This window comes from Opisthocomus hoazin, chromosome 4 (assembly GCF_030867145.1).
Source record: "Opisthocomus hoazin isolate bOpiHoa1 chromosome 4, bOpiHoa1.hap1, whole genome shotgun sequence".
Classification (NCBI taxonomy): domain Eukaryota; kingdom Metazoa; phylum Chordata; class Aves; order Opisthocomiformes; family Opisthocomidae; genus Opisthocomus; species Opisthocomus hoazin.
Window position 1 is genome coordinate 21,870,108 of NC_134417.1, and position 13,343 is coordinate 21,883,450.

The 13,343-nt window shown below is 38.3% G+C and overlaps 1 protein-coding gene across 3 annotated transcripts in view; it reads right to left on the reverse strand.

Annotated features, from left to right (window-relative positions):
- Positions 1 to 1,815: 1,815 nt before the first annotated feature.
- Positions 1,816 to 13,343, reverse strand: part of NAALADL2 (N-acetylated alpha-linked acidic dipeptidase like 2) — a 505,503-nt gene continuing 493,975 nt past the window's right edge. For all 3 annotated transcript variants that reach the window (XM_075418303.1, XM_075418304.1, XM_009940036.2), the window contains one exon: positions 1,816 to 10,149. In XM_075418303.1, coding sequence (XP_075274418.1) covers positions 9,951 to 10,149 — 199 coding nt within the window. In that variant the 3' untranslated portion in view covers positions 1,816 to 9,950. The remainder of the gene's footprint in view (positions 10,150 to 13,343) is intronic.

Sequence of the window (13,343 nt, forward strand, 5' to 3'; positions counted from 1 at the left end):
CTTACCAGCACCTGCCTCTCCTAGTGCCCACTTCTGCCACTTGTAGGACTTTCATCCCACGGTTGGCCCCATCAGGCAGCTACTGTTGGCCAGAATCTGTTTATACTCCCTTCCTGTTCATCGGCCCAGTATATAAACACTTCACTGTGACAGTGTCAAATGATTCATTACTTCACTTACATGGTTACCATACCTGCACTTCATATCGAAAGCAAATGCCTTCATAATTACATGATCCTATAGACTCCAATCCCACATGGATCTCTACGCTACAGTAAGAAATACAGATGCAAGAAATGCCATAGCAATCTCAAGGTTAAATAAAACAGTGGAGAGGATTGGTTATATTCCCATTCTCTTGGGCAAATCAGTTCTATATCAAGCCTGGCTACCTGGAACACTTCAATATGTTAAATATACAGGCTTTTTTCTTTAATTTATTGCTCAGACATATAGCCAGTGAAAGAGGATAACAGTCCAATCTCCTAAGCAGAGCCACAGAAGATGATTTTGATACCCAGGCAAAGAACATTTAGTGTCAACAACATATTTCAGTAATAATGACTTCCACAGATCTACCAGCAGGAATTGAAAATGAGATACTTGTATAAAACTGTTGATATATGGTTGGCTTTTATTTTCATGGCACAAGTTTACATGGCTTAAAGGAAACATATTCTGAAGGAATATGTCTCACAAATAAGTCTTTAACATTACATGAGATACTCTAGTCAGAGCTGCACTTTGTATGGAGCTAATGTATCAAACCAAGTCAATGATTTAGCCATGATTAAAAACATTAACAAGGTATCGCTTTTATTTTTCCTTTTAATCTGGTGAACGGGAAAGCAGTTTCAAAAAAACCTACACAAAATGGAAATAAAATTTGGAAGTACATATTCATTTACAATGAAACTATTTCATTACACCTCTCAAGTGCTTCATAAGCACAGAAAAGTCTCCAAGTTCTCATACACTATAAGCAAACCATGGAATTCATATATTCACTACCTTATAATTTTGGGACCTCTGAACTACAGGAAAAAGCCTGATCATCTGAATTTTGTATTATCTGAATAGTACATATCAAGATTTCCAGAACTGACTGGTCTCTTTCTTCACACAGCATTAAGGTTGTTCCTGAATGCCTGAGGTTTGAACCAAAGTCTCTACCTACTTTTCAAATTCTTGATTCTGAAAAACATACAAGGACAATTTCTTTCCACCTGAAAGAAACTGTCTGAATAGCTTGGCTTTCTATATACCAGCACCTAAAAAAGTGGATAATCCAAAATTTACCTGTCAGTAAACTATTGCATCCCAGGTTCTGAGGTTCTGTCTAGCTACTTATGTTCTTCCTTGCATTCTTCCTTCTTCACATTACGTTTCAATGCCCTGGGATCCAAGTTACTGAATCAGCAGCTTGAGAGGCATACGTTACAGCTCACCAGCAGAACCAATTAAAAACAGAAAGCAAAACCATCAAAGAACGAATGAATATAATTGCAAATCATTCAGTGCAATGTACATTATACACATCTTCATATTCCAGTTTCATTTCTAGCAAAAACGTAGCTATGGAAAAAAAAAACTGTATCTAATTCACAACCACTTTCACAAAATGTATATTACCGAATTCCAGTCCACTGTGCCTTCTGCATAAACACTCTCACGGACTGAAAAAAATCATATTCATAGCACAAACAAGGAAAATGTGCTTCTTAATCAAAGTACGTAGAATCTACTTACATTAATGGCCAATGTTACCTTTTTATTACACTATGTTATAAAACTTCAAATTGACACAAAGTAAACTAATTTTGCAAATAAGCTGTTTTATTCAGACTCAACATTCTATAACGTGTTATAAAAATCAACCTTTCATTGCACATTTCCACATAACATGATATTTATTGGTTTCCAGGAATCACCGCATCAAGTTTATATTACTGCATGGTCAAAAAACCTAGTTACTTAATATTCTGAATTGACTAGCTATCAATTGTGGCAACTTGATTTTACTACATGAAAATTTAGAAGTAGATGGAATGAAGGGGCCATCATTCAGGCATCTCACATTCTATGTCAAAGCTCGACAAAGATAACACAACTTGATAGCTGCTCTTTTGCACACAAAAGGCAGAAATAGTTGCATATTCCATCCAATTAGGTAAACTCTGTAAGTTATGTGACATAAAAATAATAGTTCATATTGAGACTAACATGAACACTGATAACAGCATTTGAGCATTAATCCTGAGGTACAGCAGTGAGGACATGCAATACATCACCACGCAGCTAGGTATGAATGCAGTGCTAAAATCTGACCTTACACAGAAGAATATTATTTTCCAGACGTGTACTAAAACCCCCTAAAGTATCTGTTCCAAGTATCTTCACCTGTGCTTTTTCTCAGTGTATGCAAATGGCCGAGATACTTGCATGTGAAGCATTCCCTGAATCACTATACTTCCTCTGGATATGGAATCACATTCATTTTCCATTTGTCTCAGAATACCAAATCATAATATATGTGATATGAGTATGTTGCTTATTAACTTGCATAAACTGCAAATGGAAAACAAGGAGAATTTGTATTCAACTTATCTCCTTTAAGTATGAAATATTAAGCATCTTCTTATTTCTCCTCTAGTGGATTCACAGACTAGAAGATGTTTCAGCTGCTGAGAACAGCAAATGAGACTGCATGAAAAAAAGCGTTCAGCATCCTCAGTGTACAGACTGAAAACACCAAAGCTTTGAGAAGCACTTAACAATTATTATGTCTGATTTTTTAAGCATAGGGGGGAACAGCAATTTCTGTAGCAAGCTAACGCATCAGTCAGACCTATCCATCTCACCTTGGTGTCATTCAGACCAGTATCAGGACTGTGCTGCATAAAAGCTGAGTGGGGCTACAAGAGACAATAATTAAAAACTGCAAATACACTGACAGCTCAGACAACCCCCTAAAATGCCACCTGTAGTAAGAGCTTGTAGCAGGTGCTAAGAGAACTTCGTACTACATTGCTATGTTACCAGTATGCTCAGGAGAGGACAGTTTCAAGTGGGGGAAAATTAGCAGGTCTCTGCAGTACTATTAAAAAAAAAAAAAAAAAAAGAAATTGTTCTCTTAAATTAGTGCCTCAAAGCACCATATTGCATATCTAGACCACTGCATGGTAAAGGCAGCCACTCAAGCATATAATATCATATATATAAACCGGTCAGTAAAGGACCTTCTTCCAAAGACCATGCTTTGAAATACCACTTTTAATTCTACCATACAATCCAGGAATGACCAGACAAGATGATGTTACGCTGTCTTAACACATAAGCTTTCCACAAACACTAAAGATAGCACACAATTAAAAGAAAAATAAAGAACAAGACTTCATCTTCAAAGGCTTGTTGGAAAACAAATCAGAGAAAAGTAGCTTAAACAAAACCCTAATCTTTTTTAACCAAATGGATTAGGCAGATGAGTAAGTATATATTACCTTCACACAAAAGAAAAAGTTGTTCCATGCCTATATTCCGATTACATTTTTTAAATTAAGCCCCTGTATTAATTCCAATCTGTGAAACTCACAAGAGAATGTGTGCATTAATCATGTCAACATTTATAATAACTATGAAGTTAATACTAGATTATAATACAACACTTGTACATAGACATTTATATTCTGCCCTGTGGGTTTACTTAACATTGACCAAGAGACTCCTGCCAATTTTTCAAAAAATATACTCTTCCTTGTAACAAGCTATGTTGAGAGAATAAAGAGAATAGACTAAACACAAATAAACAATATCCTGATACCAAAACTTCTAGGAAATTCCATAAATAGCGGTCAAACTCTGCTGACCTAACTCATGTGGAACAGTGCCCTGATAAGCAGTCATGGTACAGTCAACCTTGCTGAAAAAACAGACCAAGCCAGTAAGACTGAGGGGGAACATAATCTTTCAGTAAATCTAAATCTGCAGGTGTACATATTCTCCAGTTATGATGAGTGCGTATGAGCAACAGCAGAAACAATCAGCAGCAATGGGATTAAAATGAGGAAAAAAAGATGTTAGTCCTGATAGCACCACAGTTTTAGTAAACATACAGTCTAATTTAGATACTGTTAAATTCTTTGCTTCCCAGATGAGTATTGATTATTCTTGGGCACTTCCTAGGTTCAAGCGTGCATGTTCAAGTACAGGTTTGTGCATATGGCTTGAGTCCCTATCACCCTTAATCATTTAAAACACTGCAATATACAGCAAACAAGTTTTGTTCCTGCTCTAACCATCTTCTCTTACTCAGAAATTTACACACATAACTTTCGTGTATAGCCACCACATAATGCAAGGTACTGGATGGCAAGCACAAGGTCAGAAAAATATATGTGCTTACATAATGCTTATTTTATTTTGTAGGCAGGTAGTAGGTAGTACCAACTCTGGTTAAGCTTGCCTATCATTTCCTATTCTTCCAACTTCAATAAGTTTATTTCAAAAATTTGAAGGTTATTACCTGCCTACACTGATATTTTTGAGGGAAATTCCTGGTCCAAACATTAGAGAGAAAAAAAGCTATGAAAAAATACTTTGCAGGCCCAGAGAAAATCTGCTTCCATTCAATCAAAAAAAAATTGCTGTTTACACATACTCAGAAGAGACTACATTGAGTTTAACAGATAAAGTCTCCTTATATTTCATCCATTTGGATCTGAGCAGGATTTTTCCATCACTTTCAGCTCGTTATTATGGTCAGCTGTACCACAAATAAGAATCTAAACTTGAGGGAGGTGAGTTGATCTACCACTCTGCTATTTTCCAACATGCCCAAGCAGAACAGGCAAAGGAGCTGAACAGATTCAAACACACAGGGCAAAGTCTAGAGGTGGAGAGATGAAGTACATTGGGACTAAGCCTCCTAGCTACAGGAAAGGTGGCAGAACATCAGGGAACTGATGTAACAGGAAAATTGAAACAACTGCCTACGTAAAATGGAACCACATGGGGAACAAAAGGCATGACTGAGTTCACAGGGAGAAAAGAGGGGGGAAAGAGGGGGGGGTAACTTGGTGGTTGGTGAATTAAAGAGGAGGCTAAGAAGTGATAGTTGGTAGATTATTGGGATGACTAAAAAGTGATAAGGAACCAGAATGGAGACAGAAAACTAGCAGCAATGACCAAGAAAAAGGTGGTGAGGAACGGGGAAAGTCATCACGCGGCATGGGGACGTGAGATAAGTTGAATGCAGGGAATGCAGGGGGTTGGAGAAGATGGTGGCAGAGGGAGAAAGACAGTCTGCTGGTTAAAGCCACCAAAAACTATCCGGGATGATGAAATCCTGTCCCCGCATTGGTGGGCAAGTAATTTTTACCATTAATAGAACCTTTAACAGACAGTAACTAACTGTGTATTGTATATTTCTGAGACATTTACTTGTCGTGCTGGAGTATCTATCCCAAATTTTGTAGACTCAGAGCTCCAACAGAAGACACCTTACTATGTCTTGAACTTTTATAGTGCTAAATGCTTTCAAAATTCAGGTCCCAGGCATCTTAAAATGAGATTTGTCCTACCACTCACCTTTCTGTGACTGGCAAAATACTGCTAAAATGTTATAGAGTGCTAAAGGGAAAGAACACCTTCCACACTATGCTTGCTTCCTGAGATAGCAACTGTAATCTATGTCAGATGTACGCATTTCTGAGTAACACAGATAACAGCTTGCAACACAAGGCTTTGGAGGAAACTCTTAACTGCTCCCTTGAGAATACAGGCCCAGACATAACTATTTTTATAATATTTAACAGATTTTAAAGCCAGAATGACCCATACAATTATCTTGCCTGACTTTCTGCACAACACAAGCCATAGAATTGCACTGAGCTCCCAAAGTTTGGTTAAAATAGATACATTCATAGCACATAGCTATGCATATGCTGATGGGTGTTTTTCCTCCCTGCATTTTCTAATGCACCTTCTGTTTTCAGTCACTCTCTTCATGAAGATAGAAATCCTGTGACTGGGAAGCAGGGACCATACAAAGGATCTCAAAAGGCGAAGACATTAGTCTCTCAAACTTAAAGATAAACCCCATGGCTTGAAGGACAAATCTCCTTACACAAATTTTCCAACATATTAACTGTGAAATCTTAGAGACCCTGGCCAAGAGTTTTCACTGAATGAAATTATGGTTATCTTTTGAATGTTTGCAATTAAACCAATTACAATAATTTGACAACTAAGAAATATTGGGAGAGATTTGGAGAAACTATTATCTACAGAAGAAGGAAACACTTCGTGAGGGTGACCAAGAACTGGTACAGGTTGCCCAGAGATGTTGTGGAATCTCCATCCTTGGAAGATATTCAAAAGTAATCTGAAAACAGTCCCTCCTGGACAACGGGGTCTAGGTGACCCTGCTTGAGCAGGGAGGTTGGAGTAGATGACCTCCAAAGGTCCCTTCTGTAATACCCGAGAGACTTAACCTTTCCCCACCTATGGCTGCAAGAACTGAGTACAGCTGAAGTACCTTCTTTTACACCCCTAGACGGAAATACTTTCCCAAAAGGTAAGTGAAGCAGCGCAGTGTTTACTAATTTTCTCATGTAGTTGTTATTTACATCTATGTTTATGTAGATGTATCATATAACTGCACGTAAATTAGTGTTTGTACGATGTTTTGAAGATACAAGGCATTTGTGTGTTTGTGTATTCACACAGATGCTGTCTATCAAAATAGTCTTGTTTTTCTTGGATGATAAAAGCAATTCACTGCCTTTTTTAAGGTTAGTACTCAAAATCCAGCTCCCATGTACTTATTATTCATCTCACTTGATTGTACTTTAGCTTCTGTAAGCTAAGCTCTCTTTAAAATATGCACTAATAAAATCTTCTTAGACTTCTACTATCAAATTTCTCAACACACAAATATTGTAAGCTGCAGGGATTTTTTGGTCAGTGTGAGCATGACTCTCGATTACTCAGCAATCAATGCATTTGTTATACTGTCTGTGGCAGTTGATGTTTCTGAATAGGTAACAAGTTTTTAGTATCATTCAGGCAATTTGCAAACATACTTCTGCCTTTAAGGTGCTCTGTTTATTTCAACACAATATTGGAATGAACTAAATCTGGATACGCTCCTATGATTTACCAACACCTTCCTTTAGCTGATGTACAGCTGGCTGGGCAAGAACTCTATGTTAGAAACACACCAGGTACTTAGGACCTTAACTTGCTATAAATTCTTTAAAATCAATATGCAGGTTTTAAAAATCAATGGAAGGATAAGGCTCAAAAGCTATAATGGCGCAAATATTATCACTGAGCACTCACTTATACATAAGATCTGAACATTTGAAATAAAAGCCTAGAGATCTAGAAGTGTGAGATGACACTGAAATCAATGCATTTCAGTCCCTAAACAGCTCGTCTGATTCATCTCACCAACAAGAATATATGATTGTCTCTAGAATAGACAGGCGTTTATAGTAGCAGATTTTTTGTGGTGAAGTACTTTGAAGATTGCTATTTTAGAAGTGGTTATAGAAGGACATTAGTGAGCAAACAAGATAAATGTTTTAGTGAGGAATTACATGGTTGAGAAATCATACATGAGGGATACTCCTCCCAACAGATCTCACCGATTTTGCATGCATAGACTTTGGTTACATTAGAGGTGGTTTTGGTGGAACATACATAGTAAGACTGAGGAAGCAGTTATTAAATTCACCTGGCAGAGTTAAATGAAATGCTAATCTCTATTTTCAGTCTCTTAATGGCACCTGACCCTCTATCATTTAAGACCACAGATGCTGGCTCCACAGCGAGTCAGCGCTCTAAAGAAAGTATGTTACTAAAAAAACTGTTAGAAGAGTGCTCCCTCACAGAAAACACAATTCAAATGTCGTGTGCACAGCACATCCCCAAATACTACCACAAAATAAACACAGAACTCAAATGTGGCTATTCCAACCTTTTAAGCATTACAATAACAAAAACTATGGAAACAAGGGGATGAACAAACGTTGAAGTATCAGAAAAAATGTTACACTTCAGAAGCCAAAGTCTCTCTGCAGTCTACAGAATTGGTACCAGCATTAGCAAAAGAATAATTGTATACTCTTGCTTATCAGATGCCAAGTAAAGAATGGAGATAATCACGTCTAAGTTCATGCAGTCACTCTGACTGGTGTTGAACATATTCCCACTTCAGTTGCAGCTGTACAATAGCATAGCCCCGCCTCTGGTCAGACTTGGGGTGCGTTTGCCCCTGTTGTTATCATAACTTGCAAAAAACCATAGCAACAGCATAGCTGTGTGCACCTAGTCCCGGGTAGTTCCTAATAGAGGCCCATTTGCCAAGGACTTTTGGAAACAGAAACCCAGATCTGTAAACAACTCTCATTTTTTTCTATGTGAACACGCACTTCAAAAAGCCTTTCACCAAATTGTGCACTTTGAGATTTTCCAGAAACCAAATTTTTACAGATACTTTTTCCATTTTTATTGTAACCAGAAATGTTTCTGTAATACTTCCATGGCAAACTGGGTAACAACACATTTGATGTTTCCATCAAATAAATTATATTTCAATTCTAAGTATCTATATAAAATTCTTTTTTTAAGCTCTAACCCCAGAATCATGAGATTGTGAAACTCTAAACCCAACAGGGCTTAACAATTTCAACTGTTTATATTATTAAGTCCTGCAGTTCTCAAGTGTGCATATTATCCCCTTAGAGGTTAGGACACTGAACCTCCCGATCTTTTCATTCATAGATTACTTCAGGCCAACAAGGCAATGGTGTGATTACAGCCTTTGTACAGGGCTTCCACCAATGCAAAACAGATGTGAGTTTTAGCCCTGCAATATGCTTCACCAGCTTGTGCCTTCAGTGGTGAATTCCTGGTTCTGCGGTAGGAAAAGAATTTGTTTTCCTTGTGCTTTTTTGACAACGGTTCAGGTCCTATATGCCAGGCACCACCGATGAAATGATCCAGCCTGGAACCATGGGTTGTGCAGCTGAGTGGTGGAACCCCCAAAATGTCCCCAGAACTTTCAGGTCTCATTTAATTTACTGCTCTCTGGAAATTTAGGAAGACTTTGAAGTAGGCTGGTTTGGTAATGTATAAGCTTATAAGGCCTGTAGCCTTAAAACACTACTCAGTTATTTTACTTGACATAAAGAATAAAAGTATTTTTGTGTTACAAGTGTAACTACTGATTCAAACTTATCAAATCATTTGAAATCAACTCAAAAATTTTCTCTCCCAGAATTATTACAGAAAACAACTTTCTCTCACACAGAAATGGGATAATCAAAGTTTATTTCTGTTCTCAGAACTGAGGTAATTATTGTTCCACAGGAGTAAAGATGTTGGATTGCACTGGTAAGGGTGTTTTGTGCATTTCCTGATTCACTCCGGCGCTGGATACCAAAGGAAATACTGCATCCTTCATTTACTTACTCTGAAGGGAGTAAGGAAGAGGATGAGTTTGCTGAGGAAGTTAAGAAACACAAGAGTATACTGAAGTCACATTTTTCTGACAGAGTAGGCATGGAGAGCTCAACTGGGTATACAACTGGGGTGCCTCAGAACCAGGTCTCCAGCATATTGCAGGACATGCTCAGTACTTTGCAAGATTGAGCTCTCAGTCATAAAAATATATTTTACGTACAAAAATACAGCAGATGTCCTTCTAAAAATCATAAGTGTTATTCCCTCTCGTTATGTTTTATACATTCAGAAATAGACATTTGAGATATACCATGAACAGTGCAAAAGACTGTTTAATATTTATAAAAACACACACTGCAGTACCTTTAAGCGCCACCTGAAAGAAAAGTTGAGAAAGGTTTCATCCTCAGAGAAATTCTGGTCCAAGTCGAACTTTTGTTTAGCGAGTTGCAAACAAATGTCTTAGAATGCAGAGAATCTTCTCATTTCTTCCCAGCTAAGGCAGTCTCAAACACATCAAGTCCTGCTTTGAAGTAAACCTGAGCTGAATTGATGCTGCTCAGCACCTCTGACAAGGCTGCTTGAATGGTCTCATTTGACTGATGTAGTTTGCAGTGCTCCAGTGCCTCTAGCAGTACTGAAAACTGGCTCGTCCTTTCATCTAGTCTGTAAAGAATATTTCTAAAAGAGAACAATGGAGAATGGTAAACTTTTTAGTCAAAACAATTCATCAGAAATCATCAAGAAACACTGCAAGTATCGGGCACACTTTACAGACGATATGTATTATGTGCAGTAAAGCTGACCTGTGGCAAACGGAAAGACAATGGCATAATTATTACGGCTTTGTGAACTGCGTCTGTTCATTGATCTACGTGTGTGTGCACTGAAACATCCACAAAACGCGTCAAAGAAATCTCACATTCCTCTTTGATCATTCCAGATTTTATTCAAAATCATGAGCCTAGACCTATCACAACCCTCATGAAATATTTCACGTCTCAGATGGATTCCATTTAGTCCCCCCCTAAAAAAAAATTTGGTTATTACCGTAGACCCTAGGCATGGATTTTTATTTTTTTTTCCTATCTGCTCCTGTTATTTATTTCACACTGCAGAGATGAAATTCTAGCTCTGTTGAAGTCAATGGTAAAACTCCCATCGCCTTCAGCAGAGCCTTTATTTCATCAATAATCCTTTGTGGCACCAGAACAAGAGCAACCCATCTTTAATGTCACATACTTGAGGAAGGAAACAAATGGAATGTACAGCTAAACCCTTACGAAAAAAACCCTGTATTCTCCTCTAACATCTGCAAGACTTTTTAATGGCTCGTACAAAAACACATGAAAGGTAATGCCTAATTCCTTGGAAATGTTATCTGTATGAGGTGTTGAAGGCTCAGAATTCAAAGCTAGTCAGTGATTTCAATGAGACTCTCTGAAGCAGGCTTTAAATGTTATCTAAAAGGAAGTGTAATCATTATCCTAATTAGAAAGCATGTAAATATCATAAATCTCCACCCAGGAGCTCCTTTGACTGTAAACAGAAATGAGTGAAATTTGAAACAGGAAAGCTACACGTGACTTGGTGCAGGACCTTATCCTTAAATACAACGCGGGGAGAAGCTGTTCTACAGGATGAAACCAGCAAGAAAACAGAACAACTCAGATGCTCTGCTAGCAACCTAACTGCATGGCAGAACAGGCCCAATGGCAACTCCAAATTCATAATAAAACTGCCAAGTTCCTACAACACAGATGACCGCAAAAGTGTATCTTCTTATAGGAGTCATCTAATTGCCAGTCTGCAAGGGAGAATGGTAATGAAGTTGCCCAATAAATGACAGCACATCTACAATATTCCACCATGTTTTCCAGCTTGAAAAAATGCTTTGAATGAAGGACAATGTTTTTGAAAGATATGAAATAACTCCTATCCTCATAACATAATTTTTTAGTCTTTATGTTTTCACTTTCCTCTGTTTGGTATACACCCAAAACCAGCACCATGCAATAGGAATGGTAAGCGTTTTCTCCCCCCACAGCAGAACTTCTAGCTATTTGAAGTATTCTGCAATGCAATACACGGTAGTTTTAAACAGAGAAGGGAAACGTTTCAAATCCAACCCTGCAGCAGAAGGATAGCTTACACGGTTTAAATAGTAGGTCATAACTGACCTTGATCATTTAGACGGAAACAGGTTAGGAGCACTTGCAGGAACAGCTCAGTGGGGACAGAAACCTCACGCAAGAGGACAATAACACGCAGAAGTGGCAACAGCTTCCTCAGCTTGCGCTGCAGCAGCCAGGGGAGGCAACTGCCTGCTTCCTCAGCTCCGAGCTGATGCTGCTGTTCCTCGAGACCGCGACGCAGCTTACGCTCCAAGGTGACTAAAGTTATATTAGGGACTGTCCCTAAAGTGTCTCTGTGATACAGTAAATGAAAACTGTGTATATTGAGAACCAGGTAAATTCTGGGTTGGTTGGGTTTTAAGGATAGGCTGTGCTGTGGGAAATACTGTAGTTTTCAAAGTCGGGATTGATTTTACTCCTTCTGAATTCAATTCAGGGACTCCTGCTGAGATCAGTGCAAGCAGAACCAGGCTTCTGAAGAACTCCCCTCTACAGTTCCCATAGTTCACAGTGAGACAGAAGCCTGTTCACAACCCGTCAAAGCCCTTGAACAGAAGAAGCAATGCTAGTGATAATCATACTACTTTCTGCTCTCAGGAGGCATGTGACAGCCCTATCTGGTTGCTGGTGGCCGGGAGGGTTCGACTGAGCTAGAATTCTGCTCCAAATGCCTACATTGCTGGCATCTTGGTCTATATTAGGATCCCTCTATGCCTTTATTGGAGGTAATGTCAACTAATAAAGATGTCATAAGACAATAACCATCAGCAGAGCAACACTAACTTAGACTGCTGGAAATCAGGCTCTAAAGACTGGATGACCTGAAGACTGGAACATTTGGTGACTGCTGAGAAAAGGCTTGTGGTGAACAGGGACAGATCCTCTCCTACCCCATCTGCACATGTGCTCTAAACAAGGCACTCAGGCTACAAAGATGCTTTGCCTTGACATACCAGGATGTTAATGGAGTTTAACTCTACTGCTGTGATTTTGGAATCACAGGAGATTCTGCAGTAAATCCACAGGTGATCCACTGTAAAAGACAAGTATTCCTAGCCATTCCCACCTGGCTACAGAACAAACAAGTGTCTAATGAGCACAGCTTAGGTGTTTGATGAATGAAAGAGACAAAGCAGTGTGATATCACAATTTAGAAGGATATCTTAACTTTTGCAACAGTAATATGACTTTGGCATAGCTGATTGCACAGTATGACAGAACCTATTTTTTAATTTTTATGTATGCAAATAATAATAAGTAACATTATATGGCATCTGTTTTTTCAGATTTTCTGCTAGGAATTCTCACCAGGATCTTATATTTTCCAATTACTTATCTTTGCTTGGCAAGCCATGCCACCCCTTTGTTGCATAAAATGATTTCTCTCTTTATGCATGCTCATGAGAGTCAATTGATACAATTTTACTTCTTATCTCGGTCCAAGCTTCATCAAATGACAAAAATGGCTAGTCCAGTTTATTACTTCCAAGCCTTTACAAGTCAGAAAAGTGTTTTCATTAAAGATTACACACGGACTGAAAAATAAAACACAGCCATTTCATTGGCACAAGATATCGCTATGTAACTTCAACATGCACACTGACACCAAGAGACTTTAATTTATACTATGAAATTCAATTACTTAAACATTCCTTAATACAAATTGGTTTTGTAGCCTACACCTCTAAAACAACACATGCAGCCTCTGGCTTAAGTATTTACCTTCATCTTTAACTATTC